Below are 11,737 nucleotides of genomic sequence, written 5' to 3'. Positions count from 1 at the left end.
AAAGGTCCTTTTCTGTATTATTGTCTAGTTAAGAATAAGAAATAAAGAGGAGAAGTAAATTGTTCACTTTCACAAAAGATGAAGGTGACCATTTATGTCCTAAAAGGAACTTTGCTATAGCCTGTTGTGTTTTACATACTCATGAATGGTCTTGAAAAATGGGTACAGGGGAGGGTGCAAAAATCTACTGATGATGAATTCTTTAGGACCATAAAAACAAAAGCGGACTGTGAACAGTTGAGAAATACTAAGTAACTAGACAATAAAACAGCAGATAGTCATTCATTCTTTATTGAAAAATGCAGAGATGCACATCAAGAAAAACAATCATACACTGATCAGCTCTGAAATAGCTGTGGCCAGGTGAAAAAAAGATACAGGTCTAAAACCACTTGTATTACAGGGATAGCATAGGACATTTCTGGTTAGCAATTCTAGCATATATTAATTTGTCAGGTGGCAGGGCCAAAATAAGGAAGAGCAGGAACTTTTCCCCTGTTGTTTATTTGTCAAACACGCAGTTACAGGATGTTGTACAACCCCAAAACTTACATTCACGCAAGAGAATTAGATAAATTCTTGAAACTCCTTGGAGGATTAGTAGACGCTAATATGCAAATCTTGATATGGAAAGTCACTAATTAACAGATTGCTGAAAGCTGGGAGGTAGGACCAGAGGTAGTATCAGTGCATAATTGCCCCGTCCTTATTTTCTTCCCTCCGTACCTGCTTTTGGCCACTAAGTGAGAGAGCATACCAACAGGGTAGGTAGGTGTACTATCTGCCCTTGTACACAGCCTGCTGTATAGCAAAAGTACGTTACCACTGATAGATACGGACCAGTCGACTGACAACACAGCCCTAAATGAGGAATGTCATCACCAACTCAAAGCAGAGAAGGGCCCCGTCCAAAAGAGACTTTTTCTAAGATTTAATTAAAGCTTATCCAAGTTGATGACAGTGAATTTGTGAAGAAGTTTGCCACTCATTTTATAGAGGGACGGTGAGACTTGGAGCATGTGAAAGCCCGAGTTTTAGAAACACTTACATCACAGATTCAGGGGGCATTTTTGGTGATTTGTACATCCGAAAACAAAGCCAACAGATCTGTCACAGAACCTGTGACAGCCTTTACTCACAGCCACCAGACCACCATGCAGTGTGTAGCATCTTGGCATCTTAAAAGATTTTACTATCTTCTTCCATACTCTATCTGCCCACCCATTCCTCTTCTGTTGCTGTTCCTAAAGAGGATGAAATTCTCTTACAGCTCGAAACACCTACTTTTGCAGCCTACAGCCCCAAAGGCTTTCTCTTGTGCATAACCTCTTTTGGTCCTTTTTGCTATCTAGAACCACAATTCAGTTCCTCCTCATGTAGCAAAGTAAGCCATGCTAGAAAACCAAATCAGATGGGGCACTGAAGGAGACAGGTCAGGCAATGCTCTTCAGGGTCCCAACACATTTAATCTCTCTCTGGGGAGCTGAAGCAATCGCTGTTTTGGTGGTATACGAGAAGCCAATTGTGCTGCATCAACCAGAGCTGTAGCTTTCCATCCCCATTCATCTTTGACTCGCCAAGCCAGCCAGGAAAAGAATGATGAGACAGACTCAAAAATGAAGCGGTTTTCTGAAGGCTTTCCGCAGAGCTTTCAAAAGTGATTTTTGTTTTGGTTTTGCTAGTTTATTTTATTTCAAATTTGGGGCTTTGTATGGTCCATTATGTTGCTCTTCAACAATCAGCAGAAATATTTCCAGCCCACAACACCTTGTTATCACACCTAGCACGGATGTGGACAGAGCGTCTTTTTCTGCTTGCAGGGAACTTGACCTCTAAGACCAGCCAAGCAGCCAGGGTTCTTTGTCTTTTGGTCCTCTTACTGAAGAATAAAATTAAGGCACTACAGCATGGCAGGGCAAACATTGATGCTGATTTATTGCAATCCAGATTCTAACAATAACACAAAGAGGATTCAAAGGAAATTCTGTACTTTAAGAATCAAATGTTCCTGTGATGAAGCTGAAATCGCCAGCTGATGACCAGGTTTCTTCACTCTATGCATGTCTTTCTATATGGGAAGAGAAGAAAAGAGTTGGATATCAAATCATGAGGTCCTGAGGTAGGTCAGCTCTCAACCGTCCCAGCATGATGTAACACTAAGGGACTGATCCATCTGTTGGGAGACACTATGGGTATCTGCTAATCCCCTTTGCCTTACTGTCTCATAACAAAGGTTCTTTAAAAAAAAAGTGCAGATAAAATGCATAGTTATCTTAGTTTGGATGCCTACAAAAAGTGTTCACTTACAAGGCTGATCTTTTCCTCCGGCATCTTCCTCTCGATAGATGGATCCCTCTGTAACAAGACATCAGAAGGGTCGCACTGCTGGACGTTACCCCCCTACACACACCCAGTGAAGATAACAATACAGCCCCATGCCTTGATCTGCCAAGCAGGACACAGTGATGCCCGACAGGTTGGTACAGATCAGGGTAGTTGCGAAAGAACACTGAAGGGGAAGCGCAAAAATAGGATGCTCTGGAAGAGCCCAGGCTACCTTTTCAACTAAAAGGGTTTATTACCTAAAAAAGCAGCCATGCAACAAGCAATCCTAGGTAATTTTAATCTACCCAAAGACACCTTATGCTTTTCTTTCCATCCAAACAAATCACCCTCAGAAGCAGACATAACCCTACATTTTAAAATGAAGGTTTAGATCGAGTTCCAGATCCAGACATGTCCGATCAGATGTGGCAGACTGAGCCCAGTCACTAATGAGCCAGGACCTGGATATGAACTCAAGGTAACAATTCTGCCCTTCCTCGTGCACACACAACTTCATAAACTTCTAGCAGTGGGAGAAAGTTGCTTTTTTTTTTAATTAGGCAACAGAGCACTGTGTCTAGGTCATGAAGATCTGGGATCTCCAAATTGATCAAGACCCTGAAGAACACAGATAAGGTAACATCTGTATAAAAAGAAGAGCAGGATTTTCACTGTAGTGGGGCAGAAAAGAAAAAAAAAACCAGAAATGAAAACTCACGTGGATCCCCAATCACAGATCCTTCATTCAAACTGATGCTGTGCTCAACTGCTGGCATAAGGAAAAGATGTTAAAAAACAAAAGACAAGCAAAAAACTGAAACCAGTAAAGCCAGTTCTTTATAACAAATCACTCTACAATTCAGTTGGTCTTTCTGCTTCCAAACTGGGTATGAGGTACCCAAAAAAAAGTGATCCAGAGGCCAAGCAGTGTTGGTAACTGGCACACTGCATGTACCACCTGCCACTGGCATACAGGACCTGACGGCTCTCCAACTACGCTGCGGTTGCAGGGAAGAAGGAAGATGCAGCTATGATGTCCTACAATGGTAAAATCAGGAATCCTGGGATTGCTGTGCATTGGCCGCATCCCTTGCAACGTTTGTTTATTCTCTGGAGATAGCCCACACCTTAATTGTTGATGCTTTATGGATGGTTTCCCTTGTCCTGAATTTAGATCAGAATCCTAACACAGCCAGGAGGCCTCCATACATGATATTAAGACAACTGCTTATTATTTCTATTACCAGAATATCGGGTACATTCCTTATGAACCATGGAGCTATTTTATTAGGCGCTATTGTTTAATATCACAGCAAAAATACCTATCCTTGCCATGTTTTCCTCAGAAAAGAGTTACAGGCCTCATGAATATCTTTATTAAGTTATTGAGGCAAAACCTACTGCTTGATGCTCGTTCAGTGTAAAGAAATATCTGTGGATTTAAAAAAGTCCCCACAATCACAAGCACTCTCTCCAGCATTTTCATGCTTATAGTTCTTTAGAATGTGCCTGAAAAATAAACTTTTCACATAGTCTAATAAAGACACAAACATTACCATTTATAAGCTAAAGAAAACTAAAGAGGAAACTTCTTACATGTTCTCTTCTGCACATATTGCTCAGTGGAAATGATGCTGGGCTCACCTACAGAAAAAGAAAAATCAGTACTCTATGGAAATGTATGTTTCGCATCCTTTTCAGCAAAACTCTTTGTAAATTGCCACCACAGGGTAGTGTAGGGCTGGCTGCACTAAGCAGAGGAAGCAGAAGTAGCAAGCTAGCTGAATTTCCTGCACCCTCTCCCAGCAATATCAGTAACTGGTAACTGGTAAGTTTTTCATGCAAAGCTGGCCGTTTATCTCATATGTAAAACAGACTGTGCTATTTTTGCCTTCTTAAAATAAGTGCCCACAGATACTTTTTCCCTTTGCTTATGTTTTATATACGTAACTTCTATCTGCTGCAGGCTTGAACAATCTATGACAAGAATAAAGCTTAGTGAAATACTGGCAATACAACAGACAAAAAATGAAAAATGTGCCAAATGAGAAAGTTATTTGGATACTGTTAAACAGGGGTTTGGGGTTCCGCTTACATTTATTTCATTTCCATAGTATATTTACAGCTGGAGAAAGGAAATGGATAAAAACTTAGCTATTTCTCCTATTTCCAGCCTAATATAGCATACTAAAAATAACTACCTCCAGAAACAATAAAAACCCTCAGTCCTTCTGCCTCTCATTATACTTCACAAAGGAATAGGCTAAGAAGCCGGTGATGACCATAAAATCTTCCTTCTTCTCTCTACAGGCCATCACACACTGTAGGAATCCGAGGTGTGTGTGAGAGAGGGTAACTGTGAGGCTGTTGGCTGAAGACATTTGCAGGCAGAAAGGTAAAAGAAATGGAGCTCCCTGGACATACCAGTCATGTAGTCTTCCTCTGTGACAGAGTCGTATTCAACTATTTTAAAAAAAAAGTATATAATTACTAAAAATAATATTGGCATATTTTAAAAGGCAAACTTTTCTAAAGGCTTTAGAAGACACCTCAGCCCACAAGAAACGCACTGAGGTTCAAGTTTCATTCTGTGGAAGAACCACTCAAGTCAGACGTCGAAGAGAAAGAGGAAAACAACAGGATCCTGATCCACCGGCCTCTCCTCCCCATCACCTCAGCCCCTCTTTGAAATCCGTACTACCAAGGAAAGAGTATTAAATATTTTACTTGCTGTTGAGCAGATTGAAAAGTAATATTGCTGGCGGGAGCTAAAACCCTCAGATTTCTCAACACTTTTGGCCAACTTCACAAGTGTTGCGTGACGAGACAGGGAAACTGCACTCCAGGTGGTCTCCTCCAGGTACACATCCCACCAGAAGGCACTCGCTCCCCACAGCACACAAAGGAAGCTGTGAGCACGCTGACCAACTGTGAACGTTTTAGATTTCCCCTGGATTGGGGATCCAGGACATGAAGTTTTGGGGTCATGCTACACAAGCACAAATGCAAGAGCAAGGGCAGGAGAGCCATAGTCAAGGGCTAGATGAGCAGGATTTGTGCAGGTTGCATGAGAATGCACAAAAACATGAATTCTATGAAGCAGAAGAGCAACCACTGAACCATCAAGGTCATGGAAAAGCTGAATTCAGGGCTATTTTTGTTGGCGTGGCAATTTACCAATTTTAATAATACATCTGACCTATTTCATGTAGAATATTGCATCTTCTTGGGGTGCTTTTTTAATCAGATGTTGAAAAGAAAGAAGATAACCAGTGGTAGAGGACGCCGCAGTAAGGGAGGTGTGGAGGGAGGACACAGTTGGCATGGCAAAGGGAGTGTAAGTCAGAACTGGAGGGATACTGGCAGTATTATTAAAGAAGTAAGATTTAATAGGACTAAGGCCTTCAAAATTAAGCACAGAGGACTCTGGTGGTAAAGAGAGAAAGCAATCTAAAGAGCATTAATCGGTGACTTGGGTTGAAGCTGTTTTTCCCCCAGTTTTCTGGTATGAAAACACAGCTTGGGGTCCCAAAGCAAAATCTACACACCTTTAACAGCCTGGATCTTAGTCTCTCTGTGGCCCCTGCAACCTCCCATACAATGGGAGCTACAGTCTTTCATGCAGGAATCACAGGGATATGTATCACAGTAACAAGAGTTAGGTACTTCAAAAGTAGCAAGACTAACTTACTGTATTCACTCCTCCTGCCTCTGCTTCCACTGCTGGTCACTTCACCTGCAGCAATGAATACAAGAGAGTATATTTAGGCCAGCTGTGCTCAACTAGCTGCTCTCCAACACCTACAAACCCTTAGGCACATGTGGCCAGCTGCTGGGCTGTGTGCCCATGGAGCAAGGTCAAAATATCTGGGCTACTGGGAAAATATGACATCTAAGAGATGCTCCACTGCACCGCTGGTATTGCAGCAGCAATGCCAGTTTGTGCAAGCTATTACCTCTGCAATAAGCTTTGGCTCCTTCTTGTTCTGTACCAGAAAATGTTCGCCTTTCAGTTGTGATACCTGAATTATCTGAGACACTGTGCTGTGACACAGGCCAGAGAACTGATCCAAATGGGGAAAAAAAATGCAAAAAGGAAAGCTGGAGTTGCAGCTGATGCTCCAATAATCAATCAAGAGCTTTAACGAATCAGTCACAGACCGTGGCTAACAGGTAGCCCCTTTCTGAAAACAGAAGGGTCTTGTGCGGCACACCAAAAGAAAAAATATAACATGAAAGAAATATTTAAGTTGCAGGATATTCACTGAGCTTATCTCCATTTGGGTCAAAGGTGAGTTCAGCTAGACAAAAAGAAAACATTACAAATACGTATTGCCAGAAATAACTGTTGATTACCGCTATTCTTTTACGTAGGATACCTTTTTCCTAAAAATGCTTTAAAACCATCTAAGGAGGCATTTCAGTGTAACACGCTATCTCAGACTAACCTGCAATCACACCAAAAGCCAGAAGGGAACAACTGCTGCAGGGTGGAACTAAAGTGTGTCAGCACAGCAACAAAAAGTATTAAAAAAAAGCCCTAAAACTGCCCTGAAACATACTGAAATGTGTAAATAAAGCTGTGGGGGGAGCCCTGGGCTGGGCTAGCAGGGGGGCTTCAGGGAGGGAGTGCAAAGCCCTGGCAAAGCTATGTGGGAACAAAATTAAAATAGAAATTACGTCTTATTTTAGGATCACTGGATTCAATGATGCATATATTCTTCACTCTTTAATACCACACTTTAAAACTGAACTAATCCACTTTAAAGTAATTTTAATTTACTCCTTAGGCCATTGGCAAATGGAAGAATAGGCTTACACTTTTTGAAAAAAAATCAGTTTGTCTGACTTGTAACAATTGATCAGGTAGAGATAACAGATACCAAGGTTAAGAAGGGTTTTGAAGAAAAGAAGGATGACATGAATTCATCTGTTGCCTTTCCAGCTGAGTCTTCACTGTGAAAGGTGATATTTAGGAAAGCTAATTAAAGCAGACAAATTAGTTACATTCTTTCTAGTCTCGTGCACTTGCCAGTGTTAGTCGAAAAGCAAAGTATGAAAGAAAGAGACACAGATTTCAAAAAAAAACTTCTCCCTGTTGTTCTAAAGATTATTTTTAAATGCGTGCAAATATTTTTTTCTATTTCCTTATACTTTATTTTTTTCCTGACAATTTCTCTAATGTCGTCACTGACAATGAACAAAGTAGATAGAGACACAGCTACAAGAAGCTCCTTTTTCTTTTCCTGTGTAGATTTAGAGAAAGCCTTTGATAAATATTTCTTATTTCCAAAAAAATGAGCAATCTCCAGGTGGACAGCTGAACCATAACAATGTCATCTCTAAAAGAACAAATTTCCTGACAGTACGGAAGATGCAGAGTACAGTTAGATTAAACCAAAGGAAAAAGTAATGTAATATACCTATAGCAAACTACCAGAGGGTAGTGGAAAACTTTCTTAGAAAAGAATAAGTAGAAGCAGCATTACCAGAGAAATGCATATTGCTATTAATGAATATGTTACAGGTTAGGAATTGAACTACTGCATGTTTTTAGAGAAGAATGAGGACAGCTCAGATATGGACTCCCTTTTTTCTGTACTTATTTCTTCTACAGAAGAGCTGAAATGCGGGATACACTAAACTAGCTTTTATTAAAAACCTATAACCCAGTTGGAAAACTGGAAAGAAGTCTTTTATTCAAAACCTCACTTTTTTGATAGTGGAAATTCATTATTCCTAAGTGCAAGATTTTAATGTTCTTTTTCCAAACAGGGGAAGGAGAAGATCCATCATTTCATAGCTGTGCTTTTCCTTTAATATCACTAACACTGGGATATTTTAGAGGCATTAGCACGCTTCCATGGGATCCCATGTTTCTAGGAAATTAAATAATGTTGTAATTTAGGTGGAAACTCACCAAATATCTTTGTTATTCCTTCCTCGGTAAAAGATTGGGTGAAACCTGGTGAAACAAAGAAAGAGAAAGACTCAACACCAGTTGGAAACACTTTAGAAAAAAATTATTAAATTTATCTTAATTACATCTATCAGACGTTTCATACTCTCATCATGTGTGGTGAGTACTAAATGAGATTAAACGAACAAAGGGAAATTTTGCCTATGAACGTATTTCTAAAGAGTTAGTTTCTAGTGACAGCATTCCTCTGGGAAGCGGTGTGATTTACATTACTCAAGTCTCTTGATCTATACTAAGTGACAGTATACATTGTATGAATCAATCCTGCAAAGAGCACAGCAGGATCAAACCATACGCAATCAAATCTCTTACATATCCAATTTCTAGAATATTGTGTTGCTTCTCTTGGGCATTTTTAAAGACTTTTAACTACACTGGATACTAACCTGACCTAACTTAAAATCTAAAACAAAATAAAACAAGACTCAGCACATGTCTAGGATGTTACTTCCACTATATAAGAAGAAATCCACACAGCTGCCCGCTACACCCATGAGATGCAGTTGAGACCTGGAGCCAATTGCAATGTCAAATAAAAGGTAGTGAAACCCAAGCAAGATCTAGAAAGGAAAAGAAGTCAAGAAACTCCTTGGATGGGTCTAGGCATAAAGAACAGGGGTTGCTGCAGAACCGAGAATTCTGTGCATCGGTGCCCATCCTGCCCAGCTGGCTTCTGTCAGAAGTCGTTCATGAATGCTCACATTGTACTGTGAAAACATTAAGGCCAACACTCAAAAGAAAAATGGTTATTGGCTTCAGATACTCTGTCTGGGGCTCAGACTGAGATAATTAAACCAGGAGACCACTTTTCACTTGCAACAATTAACATACAGACTGTAATGTACTTGGAATATTTCTATAGGAAAAGTTCCATATATTAAAAAAGTAAAACTGTATTTTATGAATTTATGTGTGACTACATATAATTATTTTCATTTTCCTCAGCAAGCTGGCTCCTTCTCTTCAGTCACAGTCTTAACTGCTGACTTCAGTAATAAATATTTTTGTTTCAACTCCTATGGGCTTTACAGAGCAGATGGCTATTGGTTAAAGCCCTGGTGTAGAATTTGGGAGAACTAAGTTCCAGTGCCTGTTTTGTCACTGAATTCCTGTGTGACTCTTGGCAAGATACAAAGCCTTTGTGTGTGCCAGTACCCATGTGCAAAATGAGTGTTGATAAATATATTAAAAATTGTATGACAGTCATGGAAGGCATGTGAGTAGCCTGGATTAAAAGCAAGCAGGGCTCAGAGAGGGAGCTGCATCCCATTTTTTGAAGAACATTTTTCTTCTGTTAAGAATCAGTTCTGAAGTTTCTGTCAATAATATCCATTCAAACTCATTGAAATATATACCCTAGGGGCTGACATATGCTAGAAAGCATTCTAGTTATCAGTTGTCCCCATTTTTAGAGTTAATTTTCATAGTAGGAAGTTTACACTGCTTAAAAAGGGGTTTTAAGCAGTGTCATGTGAGCCAGCATGCAATGCCGTACATAAACCACCCCTCCACATGGCTCCCTAGGGGCTCCTGGCCTGGGTGTCCGTTCCTTCTGTAGTTGGCTATGGGGAAAAAAAAACTCACCAGTAGCTTCTGTGGTTGTGCCCTCCAGGTAAGAAGCTGTGAGATCTGGGGACAGTAATTATGAGAAACAATTAAATATCTCCTGTACACTCGAAGGACATGAAACACTTTCTGGGAGTTTTAATCTCCACAGCGAATAGCATGTATCTGAGTAACCCAGCACTCTCCACTGTCTTGAAAGACGTTCAGCTGTGGGTCCCTAAGAGTTATTTTGATCTCTAGAGGTTGCAGGTGTACACAGTGATAAGACCAGCTGAATTTTCCATCATTGCTTCCCAACAGCATCTTGGGGTCTCTGCACTGCACTTGTGTTATCGTAGAATCATAGGATGGTTTGGGTTGGAAGGGACCTCTAAAGGTCATCTAGTCCCACCCCCCTGCAATGGGCAGGGACATCTCCAACTAGATCAGTTTGCTCAGAGCCCCGTCCAGCCTGACCTTGCTCAGAGCTGCTTTCAGCACCTGGTATGTGCGCTAGAAAAAACTCCTGTGCAGTTTTCGTCTTAGGAAACAGGATTCAGCTTCTGCAACATTTATCTCAACTTGGGGGCAGGGAGGCACGGAGCACAGCAAGCCACAACCTGCAAACAAACCCGTTTAGACAGAGATGCCAGGGAAGAGCCCGTAGCAAAACATGGTCCAAGGCTGTGAGACCCCCCCCAAATACGGTTGTCTGGGGGAAAGATGCTCTACGCAAACAAAACCCATCATGCCGGACGGTCAGTACGCCCTTGCCTTGCTGCCGGCACACACGCACTGGGCGCGGCTGCTGGGTACACGCCAGCCTGCGTCTACCCAAATGGCGGGCTGCCCCTTAGGCATGCTGAGCGGGGTCCCACAGGCCGGTCGCGCCACCTCAGCCCACCCCGCAGGGACGGTCCCCGGTTACCTGGCGCCGCGGTGGGGAAGGCCAGCAGCGGGGCCAGCCAGGCCAGGAGGAGCAGCGCTTCCCTCGGCATGGTCCGCGGCCTGCCCGCTGCGGGAGCCCGGCGGGGGAGCACGGCCCCGCGGCTACTTGAGGAGCAGCCGGGGGAAGGCGGGGCGGAGGGGGGACAGGCTGAGCACGCCGGGGCCGCCCAGAAACGCATTCCCGCATTTTACGGGCTTGCAAAAGCGTAGCCCGGGGGCAGCGCTCGGCTCCCGCCCGCTCCATCGGTCCTCTCCCCCGCCCCGGGGTGGGGGACCGGGCCCTTCTGAAACGGGGGGAGGCGAGAGCCGGGTGTGCCCGGCCGGGCTGGCCCTGCCCGCGCCGGGCACCCACCCGCCTGGTGCCGTTCGAGGGAGCTGCTCTCAGCTTAGTCTCGGCTTTGGTATTTCCAGCTGCTGCGCCAGGCCCGACGAAGGGCCAGCACCCCTGAAAGCACGGGTAGGGATTTTTTGCGTGCTGTAAGCTCATCTAACAGAATTTAATACGTTTCCTTATAATCCCAGCTTGGGAGGACCTGTGAAGTTTTCTGGATGGTTCTTTATTTTTAAGTAACTCCTTTGCACGTTATTATATTGGCCTGAAATAAAACCAGCTTTTTTGCTATTTTCTAGAGGAAAAGGAAGAAATCAGCCTTCATCACACCACAATTCCAAGCTTCCTTCCCATTTCTTTTAAAGACCCTGTCTAGATCATCCGGATTTGATCCCTCTGCCTTTACGTTTGTAAGCAGCCCCATTGAATTCAAGGGAATTGCTCATAGATAGTCTATGATTCTGTGACTCTCTTCCCAAACTGTGAACATCTCACGAGACGTCTGCTGCAGTGTGCCTAGACCCCCTGTTAGACATCTGTTGTGGTACTTTGTGAAGTACAAATACAAAAATCAGTCTCACGACCAAAAATTTTATCACATCATAAAC

General features: G+C 42.6%; 1 protein-coding gene across 4 annotated transcripts; it reads right to left on the bottom strand.

Moving 5' to 3' along the window:
• Window positions 1–275: 275 nt before the first annotated feature.
• Window positions 276–10,987, bottom strand: LOC143163703 (uncharacterized). 4 transcript variants are annotated; one of them, XM_076345482.1, is made up of 9 exons: window positions 10,779–10,985; window positions 9,890–9,934; window positions 8,246–8,290; window positions 6,017–6,061; window positions 4,750–4,788; window positions 3,922–3,969; window positions 3,044–3,091; window positions 2,308–2,355; window positions 276–2,068 (listed from the first exon to the last, which is right to left on the bottom strand). In XM_076345482.1, coding segments are annotated over exons 1-9 (519 nt in total). In that variant the 5' UTR covers window positions 10,978–10,985; the 3' UTR covers window positions 276–2,066. The 4 variants fall into 4 exon arrangements, with proteins under 4 accessions (XP_076201597.1, XP_076201588.1, XP_076201616.1 ...); XM_076345473.1 differs by having other exon boundaries at window positions 3,044–3,094; window positions 10,779–10,984; XM_076345501.1 differs by lacking the exon at window positions 3,922–3,969 and having other exon boundaries at window positions 3,044–3,094; window positions 10,779–10,987.
• Between the last annotated feature and the right edge of the window lie 750 nt (window positions 10,988–11,737).

Source organism: Aptenodytes patagonicus, chromosome 1 (genome assembly GCF_965638725.1).
Source record: "Aptenodytes patagonicus chromosome 1, bAptPat1.pri.cur, whole genome shotgun sequence".
In the NCBI taxonomy this organism is placed as follows: domain Eukaryota; kingdom Metazoa; phylum Chordata; class Aves; order Sphenisciformes; family Spheniscidae; genus Aptenodytes; species Aptenodytes patagonicus.
Note: the sequence above shows the minus strand (reverse complement) of the source record. Positions and strands in the feature narration are given on the sequence as shown.